Source organism: Drosophila gunungcola (genome assembly GCF_025200985.1).
Source record: "Drosophila gunungcola strain Sukarami chromosome 2R unlocalized genomic scaffold, Dgunungcola_SK_2 000011F, whole genome shotgun sequence".
NCBI classification, from domain to species: domain Eukaryota; kingdom Metazoa; phylum Arthropoda; class Insecta; order Diptera; family Drosophilidae; genus Drosophila; species Drosophila gunungcola.
In genome coordinates, this window is record NW_026453169.1 from 753564 (window position 1) to 777111 (window position 23548).

The 23548-nt window shown below is 39.4% G+C and overlaps 1 protein-coding gene across 2 annotated transcripts in view; it reads left to right on the forward strand.

Moving 5' to 3' along the window:
* LOC128255535 (low-density lipoprotein receptor-related protein 6) overlaps positions 1-23548 on the forward strand; it is a 30803-nt gene that overhangs the window by 621 nt on the left and 6634 nt on the right. For both annotated transcript variants that reach the window (XM_052985189.1, XM_052985190.1), the window contains exon 2: positions 705-1009. In XM_052985189.1, coding sequence (XP_052841149.1) covers positions 817-1009 — 193 coding nt within the window. In that variant the 5' untranslated portion in view covers positions 705-816. The remainder of the gene's footprint in view (positions 1-704; positions 1010-23548) is intronic.

The window sequence follows — 23548 nt, forward strand, 5'->3', positions numbered from 1 at the left end:
GTCTCCCCACACACAGTTGCACAATTGCTTATCACTCGCTACTTTACGACAACAACAATTTCAAACACGCACACAGGCGAACAAGGCGATCACACTGATCAGCAAATGAATCAAAATTTCAATTTCATTTTGACAACAGCAAGAGCTGAAAACTGTGCAACAAAACACCCTTTGAAAAATGCAGAGCATACAATTGCCCAAATGATCACTAGTTAACACAAGATACTTTTAAGAGAACTTATTTTCCCGCGCTCTGCTAAACTACTAAACCAAATAAATAGCAAACCAAGAAGAAAAAAATGCAAAAAATTCAAACAGAACAAAGTAGATAATTTGAACTTTACTTATATAAAAACATTTACAACATAGTTCGTTCAATTTAGTTTCGATATTTTTGGGAAATGTCAAACACAATTTGAGTTTTGGAAACTGTCTTTTAGAAGAGTGTAGATAATAATACCTCAAAAAGCCAAATAAACAGAGGTGATTCTTGCAAAAAATGAAATAAAAAACAAATAAAAAACAATGTGTAACAAAGTTTACAAATTAAAAAAAAGAGAACAAAATCTTGTTACACAAAAAAAGTTTGTCTTAAAACTTTTACAATTTCCAAAAACTTTCTTAAAGCAGTGTATTTCAGTGCACAACAACAACTAATTATTGTGCGACTTGTTTTTAACACTTCGTCTCTTTTCCACTTGCAGTTTTTCCGTGTGATTATGTACGCCTAACAAAAGACAAACGATCGGGTCGCGTCATCTCTAATTTTTTGCGTCAAATGTCTTAAAATTTCGGTGATTGTGCTTCCAAAATAAGATGGCTCTTGAGCCACACATAAAGTCTGCTGAAATCGAACCTCAATTGTGCCAAGTTATAGCAAATAATGAAGATGTGACAACGAAAGCGCCGAAATGCGCGACATTTAACAAGGGAGTGGGATGGCGACATGTGCTGATCGGCTTTCTACTGATTTGCTTTGGCATCTCAAACAGTTGGCAATACAAAAATGGTAAGTTCTCTACTTTCAATTCGCACAAAGGGCATCGTTTTTGCAAAGGAATTGAAAAGTATTTGATGGCATTTAGATTAATTTGACGAGAAGCGGGGGTGTAAGTTTGAAACCACAGGAGTAGGGAGGTTGTAAAAGGAATAGGGCTTTGATATCTTTCTCCTTTACTCCGCTTTAAGGCATTCATTTCACAGGTATTACCCAATAACTATAGTTGATTTACAAATGGTAATTCCAATTTAAATATGACTTATTTTACGAAATTTATGATATTTTTAAAAAGTGGGAGTTTAACATCATGACAATATGTTGAAATTTAATATACCAGATATTTAACTGAATTTCGATTTAAAAAGTTAAAATACCTAAAAATAAAGAAAAAAATCTCCATAATTAAATAAGTTTTAAAAATATCTACAAAAGGTCAATACTTCAATAATTTTGCAGCCTTATAAGAAACTTAAAGAATTAAATTAAATTCTAGTAACTGTTAAAGTCGAGCCAGTCGTGCTGGCTACAAACGGTCACGTGCAATATGTTAAGACTTTTAATCCAAAGTGTTGACTCCTTCGGGCGTCTACTGTATTCGTTTGTTTATGTGGTTTCAACTGCACTTTTGAGCTTCCCTCTCTCCCCTCTGCCCTCTCTAGCCACTTCTTTTTTGCTCAGTCCTTTTACCGCTTTGCGTTTTCCTTTAAGCTCTTTTTCGTGTTGTCAAAGCCCAAAGGCTGACAATTTGTCGGCGCAATGCTTTTATGAATAAACAACTACTACTTATTTAGACTGTAGTACGCACTCAACTTGATTGCACTGCGCATAATTTAGTACCCCTTTCTTCGTGGCTCCTCAAAACACTTTTCCGACTAGATGCGACGCTAATGAGCTGAAAAAAGCAGCTCACTAATAATTCAGCAGTTGTAATATGCCAAAGTTGCCCGGTAATTGCCGGCATATTTCAAATGCACAAAGCATTGACGCAAAAATCATGCACAAAGAAAAATAAATGGTCAACATTGTATATTTTTGTACATAAAAAGTTTTTGGAAATTTTATCTTTATGATCGCGAGTTTATAAATTTTATTATCTTCTTACTTAAAAATGTTGCAATCAAAATAACAATTTTTTTTATTATACTAAATTTTAATTTCACTTACTTAAACAAATTCTAGCGTTGAAGAAATGCAAACCATACCGCAAAGTAATTTATTTCTCTAACAATGCCTTATTTTATATTTTTTAACAAATAGTCAAATCCATAAGCTAACCTATGCGAATGTTTTGCACATTGTTTCTCAGTGTGGCTTATAATAAGGCACAAAGGACAGAATTGGAAGGGGCGTCTACGGGTCAAGTCAATATGGAAATAGCAAATGGACAAAGGCCGTCCAAACATCGTTAAGCCCCAAAAAAAGGGGACGCTCGAGTGTTTGGCTGAAAGATAAGCCTCCGTTTTTTCGCCCTCTCCTTTAGTTGCAATCCGGAGTTTCGTAGTCCGTAGTCCGTAGTTGGGAGTACTCCAGCATGCATTGGGGCGCCCACAAAGCAGGAGCCGCCGCCCGAAAAGGAAGCCGAAAACTTAAATTTGTCGAGCCGGGTGAAAAAAAGCGCATCAAATATGTACACAAAGCTCCGGGAAAAACCATCTCCATCTTTCCTTGCTCTCATTCGTGTGTATGTGTGGGCGGTTGGGTGGGGGGTACTTACTTTCTTTAACACTTTGACGCGCGCACAAAGTGTTTTTGCCTGCGTTGATTTGCTTCTCTTTCCCATACTCCTTGAAAAACCCACGCTTTCACCCACCCACTTTTTTAAACCTTGTTCTTTTTTGCAGCTACTGACGTTTTTTCCGCTGTCATACCGTGTGGGGTATTCCCCCTCCTTTTTGGTCCTTTTACGTCAGAGCACGACGCTATTTGCTTTAGCTTCTATTTACTACGCCGTAGTACGCCAGTTTAGTAGTAATGGGAGCACTTCAAAGGCGACGGCGCCTTTGACGCCACATCCACCGCCCACCGCCGACATCCTGACATCCTTTGCATCCCCGCGGGACACTCGACATTTCACTGTTGTTGACATTGATTTTGATTTCATTTATGTGTGCACCAGTTCCACTTTCCACGAGCGCTGACATTGGCTTAGAATGTCTGTCAACACTTGCGACACTTTATCTTTCTTCTCGGGTATTATCAAGGGACCATTATCCGCAATTGTCTGCAAATTGTCCAATTCAAAATGCATAACACAATTAACTAAAATTAGTTCAAGCTTACTTAACATATATGCAAAAGGGGTATACATGATTTAAAGCTGTGATTTAGGGATTAATTTATATTGCCCTAAGCTGGCTAAAACTTTCTGTAATTGATAATTAATCAGTTATGCACTATTATAAAATAATGGCCTCCTAGGAATCGCAACGAAAACATTCTTAAATTAATCCTTTTACTGAAAACCAGCACAATTAAGCTGCTGAACGCATAGCAAACACAATTGGGCTTTAACCAACCCAATCATCATGGGACTCATCCGCATTCCGAATGCAAACTGCTAAAACCAAAGGCAAACTCTCGGTCCGCCGGCACAAATGTATCACTTTGCAATTTAAACAATAATGTTGTGGTGTGGTCTGTCCGAAATGAATGTGTGCGCTTGTGTAATGCATCTGTGTTGGCCAGCAGATTGGCTGCAATGCAGCAGCAGCAGCAGTATCAACATCATCATCGCATCATCGTATCATCGTATCATCCTCATCAACGCCGTTGCCCTCCTCAGGCAGCTGATTTGTGTGGGCGGCTTGGCCTGGCACTGACCTCTGTCATGGGTGGAATTCTTTAACACTGAGAAAAATGCATTGTTACTTACAATTTAAATTAAACTGTACATTATTGTAAATTATTTTACTATAAAATTGTATTTAAATAATTTTTAAAAAATCGCTTCAAAATGTAAGAATGTTAATGTTAAGAATAAGAGCGTTTAAGTATTAAGGAGATTGAACTAAAACTTTATAAAGATATACTTAAATATATAGAATATTATGCTCTGTGCTTGGCGTAATCGGTTTTGGCATTGCCAGCAAATTGGATACCATATCCAGCGTGGTCTGCTTATGCAAATATGCAACTGCCACAACACCAACAAAAAAAAAGCAACGCGACCCGTCCAACTGCTTTTGGCCAACATCCTCCTGCGGGACGCTTATCACTTATCGTAATCTTGTAATTACGTGTGTTCCACAAATGTTAATTGCAAAAGGGAAACGTCGATAGGCTAAAGGCATTCCCAGCTGGTTCTCCATCCCGATTCCTTCGCACATCACACTCCACTCTTCACGTTTAAACGAGTTGTTCACATGGCAAATCATTAATTTTACGAGTGTGTTTATTATTTGAGGGATTTTTTAATAGCACATAAAACTTTATTCACAATTTAGACGGCTGTTTCATCGGGCTTGGCATCATTTAAGTCGCATGCCCACAACAAATGAGAAATACGATTCAATTGCTTGTAAAAGAAACGATTTTTAAGAAGTCAAATATCTAATGATAATAGGATAATAATAGCAATTATTAAAACACAAATCAACGCCAATTAAATATGGTCATAGCAAAATTTTTCCAACAAAATCGATTGTGCTTTTTGATTGCTACTTTGAGCAATCCGATATCTCTAGGAAGATCCAGACACCATCATAATATCATTTCTTAACTACAGAGATAAAAGTAAGAATAATGCTTAAGCAGCTGCTCATGAAGTAAGTGCGGATAAAATTCTACGACTATAATTTACCAAACAAGTTGGCAATTTAAAGGCCCAAAACATGTCAGCAAGTAATTAAGTTTCTATACCAATTTGCATATCTGGAGGCGCGCAGGCAACCCTGTTTGCCGTGCATTGGTATGTGTGTGTATCTGTGTGTATGGGCCACTTAACATAGCCGTTGGCTTTGGCCAACTAACGAACTGAACGAGAAACCGAAATAAAAACAAGGGGACTCGACTCCGGGAGCATTTAGGGATGGGCGTTATATTTTTGAGATCTCAGTCACAACTTAAGTCACAGATACCTAGATGGACTCTCATGGAAATCTCATAAATTTGGAATAATAACAAAAAGGCTTTTTTATCGATTCAACTTTAATTGATTTCCAACTGTAAAACTAAAAATAATCTCAAACTCAAGTTCGTTGTGGAGTTGTAATTAAATGCTAGCTTCAGGAATACAAAACGTATTGAAACGGAAACTCCAAATTAACTATTTGTTTTAACAAATAAACCAAAAAATGTATGTTTGACATTTTGAAAAGATTACAAAAAAAAACTGTATCCTTTATAAAGGTGTATAAAAGAAGGTAACGCAAAGTTTTTATTCGAAAGTCATTTTTCTTACTGCATACTATATTAACTTATTTGGCCTCTTCTATAATTAATCGCTATTCAAAAGAAAAAAAGTCCGAAATGCTTAACTGAAATCAAGATAAACGATAGTTTTAGTGCGCTAAAGTTACCCATCGCTAGGCAGCATCTTGGCCATGTCTCCCTTGCTAACAAGCTCCCTAACCTGGCCCTTCTTCCGCTCCCGCTGATGTTGTCTACCTTCTAGCCGGAGTTGTTGCTGGTTCTGCTAGCTCTGCTGTTGCTTCCACTGCTTTAAATGTCCGGGCGTTCGTGCGTTGCCTGCAACGCAGCAGAGCAGCGCATAAACATGCACATCGTTAAGAGACGAGACCGGGCTCAGACCCAGCCCCAAATCATGGCCCAGACCCTTTTGATGCCCCTTTCCCCCCGGTTCCCTGCCACGCCGCCACTTGTGACTCGTTTCCAAGCCGGTCATTTAGAGGCCAGGCCCAGCGTGCCTTCCACCACATATCCGTACAATCAACAAACCTGGCCAGAAATGTTTTCCTCTTTTTCTTTTACTTTTTTTGTGTGTGTGTGTGTGGTTTTTTTTTTATTTTGGCTTGTTTTGGCCTTTTGACTGCTCTTTGTTTTCGTGTAATTGTTCTGACTGCCGTTCTTGTTTACGTTTCATTGGCTCCCGAGTTTCTTTTTTTTTCGGGCGAAAGATCTCCTCTCCATATGGTCAAATCTCGGGTTTCGTTATCTAATATTGCTGGGAGGAAACATTAATTCGCAGCTCGTTGGCAGATCCTTCTTCTTCATAGTCCATAGTCGGTCTTCGCTCGACGGACTGCTAATTTATTTCACTCTTGTACCTCGTTCGCTTCCTATCTAGAAAAAACCAATTTAAAGTTTATTTATGGCTTTTATTATTTTATACCCCCTATATTTGGCATTTTTCCTGTTGCTCTTTTTTTTCGTGCTTGCAGCTGCCATCGACTGGCGTTTGTCAATTTTTAACCTGTTGTGCATACTAATTTGTCGGGAGCCGTATTTTTTCTTCTTCTCCATTATTTAAGTGACACTTTGGATGATTTGTGGCCCAAGCGAAAACGCCTTGGCTGATTTTTTAATTAACTTTTGTCGAACGATAAATTAATGCTGCTTAAATATTTATTGTCTGGTTCTTTTTGTTTCATATAAGATCCTTTAGCTTTGCCAATCAAAACTTTGTAGACTGGCAGCATAAATATATTTTCTGGCTAACGAATAAATAAAATCACGACACCGAATTCCAGCCATCACCGAGATTCATCAACATCATTAGTTATAGGTCGAAAACCCGACTGGAACTGGAAAACTACAAAAACTAATTTATCACACAGATGGTGTGTGCTTTGTTTTAATGGTTTTTGATCGACAAAAGGGAAGAGTTCGATAACGTAAATCCCAAACACGACCAAAACGACTGGCAAAAGAATTAAATTCCACGTTCTTGGTGGGGAAAATTCGAATGGGATTGTGTTGAGCCCAAAGCAGTATTAAAGCATTGTAAATTGTTTATCAAGTCGTTGCCATAAATTCATATAAAAAGGCAATGCAAAATTAAACTGCACCGCCAACGCAGCAATGAGCAGAAAGTTAAGTAACCACAAAACAATATATAAACAACACTCAGGAAAAAAAGTGTGGTAAAATTCTGACCGAAGAATCATGATTGAAGTATCTTTAACTACATTTTTAAAACATAATTAAAGATTTGTTGTGTGTTTTAAAAAGGGTTAAAGTGGAATATTAAGTTTAGTTTGAAAACAAAACTAGATCTTAGAACAATTCATTAAAGCCACTGCGAGTGCGTGTGTTTAAAATCTATCAATAGGCACTTTTGTTATTGGTACAATGGGTAGGCAATTCATTCTGAGTTGGCCAGAGGGCCGGGGTTATTGCAGGGCACATCGAAAGCAACAACAAATCATTCTCTAATGTGTTGATACACAAATTGTTCGCCGTTTGTGTTTAATTTCTCCCTTATGGCTGATGCATGCTAATTAACAACAAACGAGGGAGAATTCCAGCGGCATCCGCTCGTTTCTCTTACTGGGCTACAACTTCCTCTATATATCTGTGCAGCTCTTTCGCTCTTTCGCACACTTATTCACACACGATGTCGGCCATTAAGATAGTATGTGGTATAGTATGCCATGCCATCTTAATAATGACATTTATTTGTAACGTGTTAAGATACTAAATTGCCCCAGCCACATGCAACAGGCGGCATATAACCATAACTGTGAGCGATTCATCTCCATCGGCATGTCACTCTCGAATACCTGGACAAAAGCATATGAATACATATTATATGCCTGCTGGGTTGTGGTTTGTCCTCATCATCCGACGGAGGCTTGGCAATTTTCAACAATTTGCAGCAACAACGGCAAGAAAAGCGATAACAATTTCCATGACTCGAGCTTATTACCTTTGGTATGCGTAATAACTTTGGTGCTGAACACGAGCTACACTGGTTAAAAAGTTTGTAAGCCATGTTAACATTTTTGAATGTCTGTACATTTATATTTTGAGAAAATGAAAAGCCACATATGTAGTTGGTTTTTTCGTAAAAAGTTATTAAAGGTAAGAACAAGACAATAGATTCGATAGATTTTACAATCCTTTCTTTAGATCGTTAAAAGTAAAATTTTTTATAACAAGTCAAGACTCATTTAATGAGGTTATGTAGTAGCTTATTAATGTTTTAAAAACTTAAAAATTTTTTTTTTTACAAAACTTTAATTTTGTTCAAAATAATAACAATTAAGTTTTTATTGCCTTGATTGCAACCAAGGATTAATTCGTTTTATATTGAAATCCTCTAAAAAAAATATTTCAGTTATAAAATAATATAAACTTAAATGACCTGTGGTGTCCCTGAGTTCTGTAGCTCGTTGGCCAGTGTACCCCGCTCCGGAACTTGGACGCCTTCTTCGATTCAGTTCAGCAATCAACCGCAGCTGCCGAGGTGCGTGTGAGTGTGTTCCTCCGCTGGATCTGGGCAATTGTTATAATTTGCCACATATTGAAATTGAATTGCCTGCGTTCTGCGACGGTGTTTGTGTTTGCATGTATCACTCACTCGCTCACCTTCACGGTAAATGCAGTTGCGCGCTTGACTAATTTTGCATTCAAGCCTGCACTGAGCGCAAACAGCTTATTTAGCCGGGTGCGTTGATGTGTGGCTGCTCCCACAAGTTTCCGTTTCCACTTGGCCATTCGATTGGCCGCTGACAGGTGGTTATTTGCCACCCTAAATATAAAAGGATTTAGTTGAGACAGATACAAAATATTTTTCAATGGTTGTGAATCGGGTGGCCGAATAATTGTTCTTTTGAAATTATAGTTTTTTTTTCATTATTAGGTCTTAGTAAAGGAGCCAATTTCTTTAGTTAAAAATGTACCAAGAACTAAAAAATATGACGTATATAGCTCCTTTAAAAAAAATAGCAAACCAAAATAAAAAAGATTTTTCATAAAATCCTGATGTTGGTATATCCCCGTAAATGGAAGCGATATAAATTTCGCTTATGACACCTCTTTTGACAACGGACAGGCGGTTAATATGCATAGGAAGGTGTCAAGTCAACTCAACTCCAATTCAATCCAATCCACTCCATTCGACGCGAGACAAAACACGTTTTGCGACTAAGACGCGCATTTAAATACAAAAGAGCGGATTCGACGCTTTAAACAAATCAGCTAACAGTAAATAACCTGTTGCGTTTGCGCCATTAATGTCCAACTTCATTATGCTGATATATGAGCTGGACCAGGGAGTATAAAGCAAAATTCGGGCCGAAAAGAAGAACTTTCGTATATCCCCATAGTAATTTTACACCAGTAGACAACAACTTCATTATCACATAAGCTCCGATTACATGCGTGCCAGAGACTTAAAAACACAAATCTTTAAAACAAAAGGAAAACAGTCCGGAGAAGAGGGAACGAGCAAAAACGATGCAAACATAATCATTATCGAGATTACGGCCAAATTTATCGAGAGCCACAGACTCCGAGTGCTTAACGAGCCCAAAAGATGCCTTCATGGCTTGATTTTAAATCTGCACTAAGAGAAACAAATATAAAAAGGTAGTTACTACTTTTTTGGAAATATACTCATATTTGAGTAATGTAATCATGCTTCTAAAGCTTGTTTATATATCGGTTTATCTTTTCAGTTAACTGAAATTAAATTAAATTTTCTTAACTTAATTAAGAAAATGTAGATTTATGGATGTGTTTAATACTTTAATTGAATGTTATGTAACAGTTTTTACTAGATGCCATTGTCTAATAGATTTTTTTCTCTGTAGAGATATCGCTTCTTTCTGCTTTCAAATATCTTCGCTTGTTTTAGGACACGGCTTGTTTGCTCTCCTCGTTTGCCAGAGTTACCTGCGCTACCTGAGTTCCCCCAGCTGTTCACGAACTTGGACTACGCTACTGGCCAACCCATGAGGTTATACCTCTCCCTCCCTAACCAAATCTTGAGTTTGGGTTTGGATTTGGGCTTGGGCTTGGGTTTGTGTTTGAATTTTCGGTTTTTTCTGGGCTGTGCCCACAAAACGCCTCGAGGCAGTCGCACTCGCCACACAACAAGCTGTTTTATGGCCAAATCCAAAGCCAAAGCTCGTTTGTGTATCTGGCTTTGTCCCTAAACAAAAACCCAAACAAGACAACGACGGCGAGCGTAAAGAATTTGTATAAATAAAAGCGTGTAGGGGGTAACAAGCGAGTATAATAATTAAAATGGAATCAAACGGCCAGAAAAATAAGCTTTGTAGCGGTGGATGAGGTGGAGGAGCCCCTAAAGAAACACCCGAACTCCATTAAAAATGCTAAATTTGTCAACTGAATGCCAACATTGTTGCCGATTTATTTGCATGTGAAAAGCAAATCTCGCCTATAAAGCAGCAAAGTATGAAAAAAACGAAAAGACATTTCCAACTAGTTTGGATACTTGGACTTGCTCTCTAGGATTGTCAAACTATTGTTATGCTAAATGTGGTAATCATAAATTTGATTTGAAATTAGCATGGCAAATTTTTCGGATTTTCCAAAAGCTTTAGAATTTGGAAAGATCAAATTTACGCTTTTATTGAAAGTGTTTGTTTTATAGACTCTGAATTAAAGTGACACAAATTTACTTTAAAATTCTTTCATACTTCGTGACAGCTCAGATAATAAATAAATTAAATAAAATTAAGGCTAACCTTGTTGGCCGCTATTTGGTTAATAGAAAATATCATAAGTTACAAAAGCCAAAAGTACAATTAAAGCATTATGAAACGGAACTCTAAAGTTAAAGTTTTTAAAGATGACTTGAGTACTTGTTGATGAATTCATAATGTATGCAGGCGTTCAATATTTGCCTTCGTCGGTGACAGAGCAATTAGTTAGCCACTTTCCTCGGGACTGCATAAATCTAAAATTGATTTATAAATTACCGTCTGGCCATGGCAGCAGCCACAACACCGGGCTAAGGCAAAAAGTAAATGGCAATAAAATATCAATTTGCAAAACTTGACCATCGGTTGGAGGCAGCAAATCGCCAGTCGCCGGTCCTTTTGGCCAAGAAATGGAGTTTCAGATGGCGATGGAGATGCAGATGTAGAGGCCAAGGCAAGGGGCCAATTGAAAAGGTGATTTGTTTGCAGCACGATGGCTGCTCTCCTGCTTGGCAATTTACTTTTACAACACCCAAGAACGGCGCGGGATAATTTATGCTGTAATTTATAACCAGCTCGCCAGGCTCGCTGCCAACATTTCCATACATGGCCCAGACTTTGGACCGCATGTGGCAATTAACCAAAAGTAAATCTCCTCGATGTCAGTCTAGCGCGCTGTAGAAATTTCAATTCCAATTCACTTCAATCAGTGTGCAAATACTTGGGCCGCCGCGGCAGCCAGTTCAATAATTCAATATAAATCAATTCCATCTGCCATGCGGTGCTAATGGCCAGAAGTGGAGTAGTCGCAGTCGTCTCAATTGGCAGTCGCAGTCTCTGCTGCTGTAGGTATTTTTTCCACTTTTATTTCTCATTTTTTTTCCCCCATTCCATGGTCCTCGAACTTGTAGTTGCTTTATTTATTTGTACATGTGTACAAATTTTTATTTTGCACAAATGTTTGCTTCTGACAGCTTCTGCAAGGCAAGGGAAGACGGAAGGGGACTTGATGGCTCTGGAAGTGTGTTCTCGAGGACGCCCGACTTGCTGGCAACTAATTGAATGTCAATTTGTTTGTTGCCTTGCTCCCAACTGGATGCTACTCATTTCGTATGCCTGTCAGCCAGCGACAGTCCGCTCAAGACCGACTCTCCATCTGCATTAACATATTGCCTTTTACAAACCCAATATTGAACTTGCATTATAGGCCGTGCAATCACTGCAGACAGATATTTCCTTTTCTTTCCTTTATTTATTTACCCAACTTATTTATCGCAGTGAACAACTTACCCTCGCTTTGCTTTTTTTTAATAGGCAAATATTTGGGCAGCCGGGTGGGTTGTCTTTGTTTGCCACATGCCTGTTATCTGTATCTGTTCTAGACCCTGCGGCGGAATTAAAAATTTAATTAAAATAAACCACAACTTGGCGGAACAGTTGTTATTGGGAAACTCTGGGGGGTGACAACTGTGTGTGCAGTCTACGAAACGGAATTAATTTGGCAGTACAAAACAACAAACATTTTGTAGTTACATAGGATATTATCGAAGTTCTATAGCTTTATTTTCGTTTGAGTTAACTGATTTAGCGGGATCTAAAAACTTACGCAAAAACTTACGCAAGGTTATCTTTGTATAGATAAAAACAAAACAAAAAACTTGTAAAAAAATAGAATTGGTTTTATTATTTAATATAAATCAACAATGGTATGTAGTTGAAATTTGCTTTTTATATATTTGATTTATAATTTTTCTAATAGTTTATGCTAAGCACATTTGTTTGACAACTTTATCCCATTCTACTTAGTCAATACGCTTTTGTTAACCGTTTTAATAGAAGGCACATTTAACTGAACTCATTAATTTAATCAATCTTTGAGTAATTTCAATGCAGAAATGGGATATAGCAGGCTTGTAAGCATTATCGATATCCCTGTGCATATATACCGTGGAATAATGAACATAATGAGCCCGCGCTCAGCTGACTGCAAATGAATTTAAATCATCAACCGGCGCGCAGGAATATTAAATTTTCAAGATTTATTTTTTTTTATTATTATTTTTTGCTGTTCTGCGAGTACATGGCTCACCTGCCTGCCCCTCTCCCCGTTGGGAGCCCTGGCTTGCAGGCATCGCAATTCATAGCCAGCGAGGCACACAGCCCCGCAATCTTGATGGGCAACACTTGAGTGCAGCAACTACAACTACTACACAACTATGCTCGTGTACGGCGGACGAACGAGGCATATTGCCATAAAATTAACGGATGCTGGGTGGATGAGGCAGTGGAGGGGGGCCAGTGGCAGAGGCAGCGGCGGTTGGTGGGGCAGCCAGGGCAGAGCTGCAGAAAATATTAACACGATATTTTCCAACCGAGATTGCTGCAGCGTTGGCGGCTGCTGGTCCACTGGACAAAAGAAAGCTTAATCGATATGCCTTTAAAATTAATTTATTAAATTATTAATAACTTTTTTATGTATTTAATTTAAAGAATATAAAAATTTGTTTCTTAGTAAATTATTACAAAACTATCAATTGAAAAAAAGTATATTCTATTATAAGCTTAGGGTGAATATTGAAAATTAAAGCGTAATTTCAAAAAATTTGATCAAAAATACTTTGGAATGTCTAACTTACTTCAAAATTTTTAAAGTTTTTAAATCCACAAGTAGCTTTATGCCCTAGTTGTTTTTTCAAAATAATCAAAAACCGGATTTTTCGTGCAAGCTTTATATGTATCTCTATTTTAAGCGTAAAAACCCGGATATATTTTTTTAAACTCTTTTTTTGTCACAAGTTAAAGGCAATGTCACAAAAAGGCATTACAATTAATGCGCATTGTGATTGAAATTTTTTCTTAGTGTACTGTTGGGGCTGGTGCTTCTGCTGATTTTTCTGCTGCTGCTGCTGTTGTTCCTCTGACCAACCCACATCGTTATCATAATATGAATGGTGGTGGCTCCAGTCGTGCCGTCGCTGGCTGTGTGGGCGGGGCAGGGGCGGCAAACTGAGGGGCCGCCTCCATTTTCTACCTTCCACCTCAGCTTGATTATGAGTGAGTGCGCCGGCCATGAGAACAGAACAGAGCAGAGCAGAGCAGAATATAACAGAACCAAACCGAACCGAACAGAAACATTGAGCATGGTCATGTGCTTGTCAGACGCATTCCCCTCCAGCTGCCAGCTCCCTGACATGGGGGTACAGTGTTTCCTCGACAGCCCAACCCCCCATGAGGCGGGCAACCAACCAGCAACCCTGTGCATCCTGCCATTGCTGATAATGATGCAGCACTTTATTCGCTGACTAGGCTTGTATCCTCCTGAATGCCGGTGCTTCTACTTCTGCCGCTGCTGCTGCTGCTGCGCTTGCATTTCGCTCTCGCCATCGTTGTCACGTATTTGGCACAAGTATTTAATTAGGAAGTGCTTACGTGTAAGCGCTTTAAGTAAGCACTCTTGCAATACATTTTATTCTACATTCAAATCAGTAAAATAAACTTATTTGGTACACGAAAAATTTGACGATCTGCAAACTACGAAATTTCTTTAATTTGTTTAATTAGAAGTCACATGATGTCTAGAACATGCTAAAAAGCTTTAAAAGTTGGACCAGACTTTTTGTTGAAAACTAAATTTAATTTAAAATGCCTTTCGTGTGGGAAAAACTTTACACGCATTTAAATTGGGTCAAACTAAAATGGGCGCACTAAAAGAGGGATTGCAAAAAGGGGATAAAGCATAAATAATTTCCTAAATAATTTAGGTAGAAAGACTTAATAGTTAATAAGCTAGGACACTAAAATGCTTTCATATAAAATCATTTAAGTTATTCTTTATATGTAATTGTGATTTCGATCAAGGTATCCGAAAATCTATCGAAACAGCAAGTGCCTTAAGAATTAGCTTGCAAACATTTTATTCCCCACCAAGGACCTTTAAAAGTGCTGCATAATTTTCTTCTTGAAATGATAATTGGCGCAGTTGATCGACAATTCACAAGCCATAAGAATTCTTAGATATGCAAAAAAAAACACTCAAAGCCTCTTGTTGAAATTTAAGTTCGTCTTCCCTGACTTGAAATTGATGCAAATTTCTATGGCCCAAAGGCTGACGGGCGGTTGAAAAAACCCCAGCGCAAGGCAGCAGCAACTGACCTCTCCACACCTCAAATAAACTGAGACGAGGCCCCCCGACCGAAGTTAACGACGACGATTTGCTTTTGGGCCACTGTCATTTCCAGAGCCCAATCTCATTCAAAGAGCTCTTGGCCCACTCGAGTCTTTGGCCCCTTAACCCTCGGGCGACTAACCAATGAGCTGAGGAAATATTCTCAAAAAAAAAAGAACTCCTCCGCCCCCGAATTGGCTGATAGATGTACCTTGTTCTGACTCCAACTGCGACTCCTCCGCCTCTTTGGAACTGCATCCCAGCATCTTTGTGGCCCAGAGTTTGCTGCATGTCTGCGCCTTTTCCACGTTGTGTCGTCTTTCTGCTGGTGTGTTTTTTTTCCGTTTTTGTGTTTTCTGTTGGGGGCACAGCACGTTTTCCGTTTGGAAAAGATAACAAACCCAATCGTTTGTGCAACATTTTCAACAGTTTTGGCACGATTCCTACCACAACGCTTCTGCTTTGCCTCTCCTCTTGCTCTCTCTTTCCATTGTCAGCTCGCTATCTCTTTCTGCGTGGCACCAATTTGCGGAATGCTTTTTGTAGCTGTTACTCTGTAGCTGTACACAGTGAGAATTGGATTGACTAACATTGACTACCTTGAAATCTATAGACAATTAAAAGCAAAAACGAACTTCGAGAGTAGTTTTTGAAAGAGGGGTAAATAGTCTTGGTAACACTTATTTATCCTAACAAATCCAGTAGTTTTATGGTGATACTTGAATACACTGCTGTAAAATGTTTAGACTCTAATATTTAAATCTGTGTTGCCTTTAATTTTTACGCAGAGGCATGCTATCGAACAAGCTTTATCTAAATATTTTAATAGACTAAAACATAAGCATATGGTATCTCTTGTAATTGATTTCCTAGAAATAATCAAGGAAGTGTTTTGGTATACAAACCCATTTCCAAGCTTAGCCTTGTTTTCTGTGTAGCTTTGGCCTGAACAGCTTCTTCTTTTGGCTGCTCCCCCGAAGCGCGAACGAGTTGAGTTTTGGCAAGTCTTTCCCTTCCGAACGTGCAAATTGCATGCTGTGCGAGTTAATGGCGTTTCGCAGGGGATTTTGTTGGGGGCGGGGGAAATGGGTGTTGATGCTAACGAGTTGAGAGAAAATAAAGTTCATGACTTCATATTTTTTTTCCTTAGTATTATATTTTATTTGGCCGGGCACGTCTTCTGGGTTTCGTTCGTGATGGCTGGCACCACACACACACACACTCACACGTACACTCGTTTTTGGAAAAGAAAATCGAGTTTGGTTTGGTGTTGAACAGCCATATCCATCTGCATAATATTTAAATGCTCCATTCCATCAAGCAAATGGAAAGATCGTCGCATCCGTCCACCACCCATTGTAATATAATGTTGAGGATTTTTAAATAAAACATGAGAAGGCCTGGCAGCAGCGGCAAAACAATGGCTGAGCAAAATGCTCTCGGCCCCTTTTTCGGGCACAATTGCAATTTCCACTTTTGGCTTCGACTGGCGGCTATATAGCTATATAACTCCAGTCCACAGCTGCATCCACAGAGTGTCCTACAATATACTGCGTTTTGTTTTGAGCCGCGTCGAGTGGAGTTGATGATGTTTGCCCGATAAGTGGGCAAAGGACTGGAGAAGCGTCGGGCTGGGGGCAACTCTCAACGAGCTGGGATGGGCTGATGATCTGAGCTGCAGATTCTCCTCCAGCGTGAGTTGTGTATGATGAGGCAAGGCTGCCTTTCCGGGTCTGAGGATACTGTTTTTGGCATAAATTTTAATGCAATCATGGGTCTGGCAAGCAGGCGGTACAAACTTTGGCCTCTGGCTTCGTTTATAATTTTACAACACTCTTAAAATTTCATATAATTTGTGGTTCTATTTAAGAGGTAGAAATCTCGTTAAAATCTGTAGTCAAATAAATATGTAATAAAATGGTTACTAACCTTTTTATCTAAGCATTTTAATAAGCCATTTAAAACAGCTTTACTATTTTTATATTATATAAGTTTTTTTTTAAGTAATGCTCAAAGTAAAACCTTTTACTTAGTTCTCTGACATATTTTCAAGTTATTGAATCCAAGATTTGAGCATTTATGTATCTAAAAGATATGCTTAGTTTTTTTTTGCTATATATATAATCCCTTTCTAATGCATAAACTTACATTAAAAACGTTAAAAAAAAAACTCGATAAACTTGGTTAAAGTAGTTGTGTTAATGTTTCTTATTCCCAGTTTACCTGCTGTTTTAATGTTGTTTTGACCAAGCGGTGTCTGGCAGCTTGTTAACTGCCTCGAAGAACTCTGATGAGGATGTGGATCCGGATGCAGCCAGTCATGTTTATGTTTAACTTTTTAAATGTTAATGCTGCGAGCCGCGTTTTAATGCATTTTAAGTTGCTGTTGCCGCCGGTTCGGTTGTCCGGTTCGCTTCACTGGACATGCCATCAAAATTCGCCATGCTGCTGGCTACTCACAATTTTCCATGCACATTATCGGGCCAGGACAAGCTGATTTCCATTTTGGTGTGTTTTTTTGCGCCACCACAGAGATTATTTAGCATTTTTCCCGCATCCGTCGCCGGTTCGTATACGATTTGTGGTTTGTTGATTTTTCTCATTCAACGCTCCATCGCTTTTTACCCACTTCGCCACTCGTTCGGCAACATAATCATTATGGTCGCGCTGCCATCGACCAAGTTTCAGTCTTTTAGTTGGCAATTGGCGTTGCCGGGGCCATCGCAGCGTATTTATTTTAACGTTAATGGCCAGTTGTCATATCGGGTGAGCAGACAGGCACCCCGCAGCCTCATCCTCATCCTCATCCACGCTCCTCAACCCCATCAGACCCTCCTACGGATCGCCCTCCCCATCTTTTTCCGCAGCACGCGGCGATTACATTTTAAGTAGGTGTGTGAACATTTTCGTGTCAGTGGTTTTGGTTTTAATTTAAAACTGTCAGGGATGCTGTAACGAGATTAACCAGGGCTGTGCACTTTTTACTACATTTCAGAGGGCTTATAAATTTGTTTTATTCAGGTTTGAAAAGGAAAACTATTGTATTTGGCTTAGGGGTTAAAGAGAAGATCCTGTTAGCCGAAAACAAAAGATACAAAAATGTTGATGGGAGGTATAGAAACCATTTCAGACAGCAGCTTGAAAGACCGTTTTTTGATGCAGAAACAATTAAAAGACTTTCTTAATTGATAGAAATTGTATTCGTTGAAAAGTTTGTAACAGGAAAAAGGTAGCGCTTCCGACCAAGTAAAGTATTTATGCTCTTGATCAGGATCAATAGGCGAGTCAATCTGGCCATGTCTGTCTGTCTATCCGTCCGTATAAACGTCGAGATCTCGGAAACTACAAAAGCTAGGGATTTGGGATTTGACAGGCAGATTCTAGTAATTCTTACGCAGCGCAAAAACAAAAATTGTATTCCAGAAGTTTTTTTTTTTGCATTAAAAATGCATAAAATAAAATACCACTTTAATAATAAAATAAGGATGATATAAAAAATGTTGTTATTTATTTGTATATCGAAAATATACTTGGATCCCACCATTCGAATTTAAGTATTAGGTAGCCCCACATAAACTTAAAGTAAAATCAGCTTCATCTACATATTCAGCCCAAGCAACGACGCAAAAAACACGAAATAAAAACCAGCAGCAGCCGCGACAGATTCTGCAATTTCGGTTGGGGTCTCAGGTTGCAGCCCAAAGAGAAGTAGTCTCTCCTCGTCCTTGATAGCCATTAACAATTTGGCAAACTGGAGAACAAAAGGGGAATGACAAAAAAAAAAAAGAAGGAAAACCGAACTTCATCATTGGGATCATCGGAGCCGTGATTGTTATTATCGTACGCAGGCAACCAAGCATATGTGTTAACTTGAAGTTAAGTGGATTCGCTGGAGGATTCTGCGCTTCGCCAGAACATCTTGCATTCATTCGCTTCCCTCTTCGTGTTGATAATTTAAATGAGTGAACTCCTGGGTCTGGATGGTCTGCTGTGCCGGCTGGTTTGGATCCCTGACTTCAATTGGGAACGGGTCTCCTCCGGTATCTTCGCCTTTTTATCTCTCTACCTTTTTTCGTGTGCTTGTTGTTCTCATGTTTCCTTCGTGTTGTATGTAAAATGCACAGCAAACGGAGCCAAAGTAGAGGGGGCCAAAGTTTGCCCGCAACACATCTTAAATTTTCACAAAATTGCTTTCTTTCGTTGGCTTTGTACGGTTTTGGTTGGCCTTTTTTTGTGTTTGAGGAGTTTTGCTTGAATAACTTTGGCTGGCTTTCGTGGCAGGTGCTCCTCCTTCGCCATCGCCATCGCCATCGCCATCTCCTCCTTTGCCAATTCGAGTTCCTCCCGTTGCTCAGTTTGTTGGCCATTAGGGCGGAACTGGCATGTCAACGCCTGATTGACGAAACAATGAATAAGTTGGGAATATTATGCATCTGCCTCTGAGATTGGAGATGTAGAAAAAGCCAACAGACTGTGATGCAAATGATGGGATAGCGTCTTGTAATTATAAAATGGAAAACAGGAAAAGTTCGTCAAGACAGATCTAAGGAAAAGTAAAAAACAAAGATGTTCATATGTAATTTAAAACCAATTACTAATATAAAGGAAAAAAAACATAAAATCCCAGATAAATAAAAGGTTGACATAAGTATTGTTTTGCATTGAAATATTGTCTTGATTGGTTTGAACTATTTTATAATTTCAGATTATGTACAGGTTGCTTGAAAACATAAAATTTTAAATACACGTTTCCTCAAATAAAAGTTAAATTCCAGCTAAAGAGGTTTGACTGTGGTGTTAAACCGAGGCAGGGCGAACCTAATGGAAAAGTTTCAGGAGCCCAGAGCTGGCCAGGCTCCCTTTTTGCTGCCACACTTGTTAACGCCTTTGGACTCGGATAGCTGCCATCTCCATTTACTTGCTGGAATTGCATTTGCTCGTCTGGCCTGGTTCGGTCTGGTCTGGTCTGGTCTTCTTGGCTCGGTTTTAACTCTTTCTCTTTGCCTTCATGCAACTCCTTGCCGTCTTCACGTTTTGTCCCGCAATTTGCCATGGACATTGCTGCAGCTTGTCGTCTGTCGTCTGTAGTCTGGCGGCTTGAAGGTGCGAGTAATTGATAAAAAGCATGTTACATATATGTATATAATTTATTGAGCATTCAGCCGGCACTCCAACATGATGCATGTTGAGATGTGGCGGACGCCTAATGGACGACAGTTGATAACAGCCTCGTTTATGCACGTACAGTTCCTCATCTGAGGGGTTGAATCTCTTGAAAACTTTGTTACCTCAAGTAGCTGCTGTGTTTTTTTTTTATGTGACAGCCACTTCGCAACAAGTTCAACGGAGCCAACTCTACAACTGATTTGTATCTACCAACTCCCAGGCTATGTTTATTTATTTATTTTCAATTTGATTATGAATGCCATGCAGGATTCGGAATTTCCCGACTCTCCCACAGTTCGGCTGCAGGAAAAAGGGGTCATGACAAAAGCAGGGCACATTGCTCCTTTCAATGCTATTTTAGTGCACTTTTTTTCTGCCTTTGCACATTTAATTAAAAATTATTCATGAGCGAAATTAATTATGGAGCGTGGCAGTGAGACTCTACAACGCAGTGTAAGAAATTGGGGTTACTATAAAGGAAAATATTCAAGTAAAATTTGTGCCTCTAAAAAAGGTATAATTTGCTTTCTTGAAAATTACACCAAAATATCGTTAACTATCGAAAGTAATTGCTCTCCATGTTTAGAAAATCGCAGCTGCCTTGCTTAACCGATAAATATTTGCAAAAAGCACGTGCAAATTTCGAAACAAATTTTTAATTTAGTAGCTATTTTGTTAGTCTTAGATTTGCAACACTTTTCCAATCTTTGAACTTCAATTGTTTTGTTTTTTTCAATAATATGTAATGGCTTTCTGTTTAACCTGCCAGTTTTCAGTGCACTCTGTCCTTAACCAACAAGTACAGCAATGAGCGCATGCAAAATGCTAGCAACAAAAACTACAACGATGGGGCAGTAGTAGGAGCGGTAGTATATCGCACGGATGGTTGACTAGATGCCAGCCTGCCTGCCTTCCTGGCAGCCAACTGGTGAACTGTTCTGCTATTCTACCGGCTGCCTATTTAGCCGGGCCTCTTCTCTTCAACACATTTAAAAAGCTGCAACTTCCGTTGCAACTAGCGTCAGTTGCCACCACCCAATGGCAGGACTGGCAGGACTGGCAGGACTCGAGTGTTGCCAGCCCGGGATGCGGATGGAGTGGCGTCATCCTGCTTCTGCCTCTGCTCCTGCTCCTGCCCCAGCCAGTGCTCACTTAAAGTTTTCTGCACCACCTCCCTGATGCACACTATCAACCGGATCCGTAGAGTTTTCCCGAGATGCCGCACCGCTCCAGTTGGCTAACAATAACAGCACTTGCACTCATTTAGCATTTAAGTGCAGTTGTTGCTGCCGGTGGGGGAGCACCTGCACTTGCACCTGCACCTGCATCTGCACCTTCACCTGGACCACGTAGGTCGACCTGTGCCGTGGCGTTGAAACTGTCGACTCGGTCATCCGAATTATGCCATTTTGCCACAAGCCACGAGTCACAAGAGGGAAGTAGCAATCAGAACCAGAACCAGAACCGTACCAACTAACCACCCAACCAAAGCCAGTGCCAATCGTCAAGCCGCATCATTCACATGCGCATCCGTTGCCCATTTCTATACCCACAGCTCCTGGCTTCCATCTCCGCCTGCCGCTGCCGCTCCCACTGGAACCTCTTGTCCCCCGATCCGACCCGACCCGACCCCAGTTGTATACATTAATAATTAAAATATTTTCCCAAGTTTGAATGAAGTGCAGGCAGGAGGAATCAACGGGTTACGCCACGGTTCCATCTCTGGCTTCGTCTGCATTTCAATTTCGGTCGAGTGTGTGTGCTTACACGGGAAGAAAAACTTATGTAAATTTCTCAAAGCCAATTAAAAAATTGGTGGCCGAGAAATTTCTTTTTAGCTTTTAGACCATGTTTTTAAAACAGTGGAAATGGTTTTGCCGACACTCGCAGCAACAGTTTTTTAACACATAGAACGACATTTGAAATATTAAACAACTAAAAAATAAAATAGGATTTCAAATTTTAAACTGTTGCTCAAACAATTTGTTAACACAGGTTAAATGGTTTAAAAAAACTCCAACAAAATTGAAATTGGTTATCATTTCTTTTTGACAAGACAAAACTAAAAAATCGGCTGAGACTTTGATTTCTTTTTTTTTTGGCAACATAATTTTGAGCCTCTGGTTTTTTTTTTCCAAAAAATACACATTTTTTGTATGGAAATTGGTGTAATTTGTTTTGGTGTAGAGAAAACCGAGATGGTTGTTTGGGGAACTTCTCTTCTTGGCTCCGGTACTCGAGTTGATGAGCATGTCTGCTGATGTTGTTTTTGTTGCTGCTGCTCGGGCTGTTGATTTTGTTTTTGTTTTTGTTTTTGTTGGTAATGATGTTGATTTCTTAACGCTTCACTGCCATCTGCGGAGGAGCATAAAAAATGTGAATAATATACAAGGATTTGCAGTAAAGTGCTGGACCCCCAAACAGCAACGTCATCTAGCCGTATTCCCATTGTCAGCACCGAGGATTACAATGCACATAATCTCCGAACATAATGATATAGGATTCCCGCATTAGCACTATAATCGAACGATTCCTGAACAGCTTGGCAAACATTTGCCCACACACATATGTATGCATATATAGAGGGATGTCGGGATGTCGGCATGTATGCAAATATTGTTGAATTTGCACACTTGGCACATAAATCCTGTTGCTGCACCTGGGGCCAACTACCCGGAGGTGGGAATGGCAAAAAAAAAAAGGGGACGGCGGAAAAGTGGGTAAATGCACGCTTGATGGCATATGAGCAGGCAACCAACCAAGCAACCAAGCAGCCAACCCACTTTGCAAAATGTCACCATTTTTGTTTTCGGGGGGGGGGGGCCGAAACCCCCCCCCCATTTTTCCCCCCACAGTCCACTGTGCTTGATGGATTACTCGAGAGCCTGCTGCTTCCTCGCCTGGTTGCATAAATATTGCAAATGCCTGACGCGCTGACAGGTCGGATGATGGGGTGTTTGGAGGATAGGGATTGCATTCCGCCCAGCTCCTGTTGCCTTGTGGGTCAGCATCTTGCGACCGAAAGTGGATCTCTCTTTAAAAGTGTCTTGCAGATTGCTTAAATTCCAAAATATGCTTCAAAGACGAAGGAGCAGCATATTCTTGTTGTTTATCTACTATACAAAATGTTGACAAATTTTATAAATCAATGCGTTTTCGCTCTAAGTCACGAGTTAAATTTGTTCCACTCAATTTTAACTTAATGAAATAATAGGTATTATACAGTTTAAAGTCGAGGAAAGCCAAAATACTATTACAACTAGTTTCTCGAAAAATAATAACGTACTTTTGTTAATTAAATGAAAAAAAAATTGCAATAAGTTTTAATGTTAATACTAAAACATTCAATTAAATATATAATGAAACCAAATAAAAAAAAAAAACAATTTCAAAATGAATGCTACCAAATTAGTTTCAGAACTAAACGGATTTAAAATAAGGCTATTCAGCATGGATTTAACTATTAGGGTATTTTCAGTGGCCGTGCCGTTGGCAATCGGCTAAAATTGTTCCACCTCCATGCGCCTACATGCGTCTCCATGCGCTTATTCATACGCAATTAGATCAGCGTTGCAGCGAACAGCAGGTTGCATGCTCTGGCACAGGCACATAAATGGTGAACAAAGACCTGCTGGGCGTAGTTGTGAT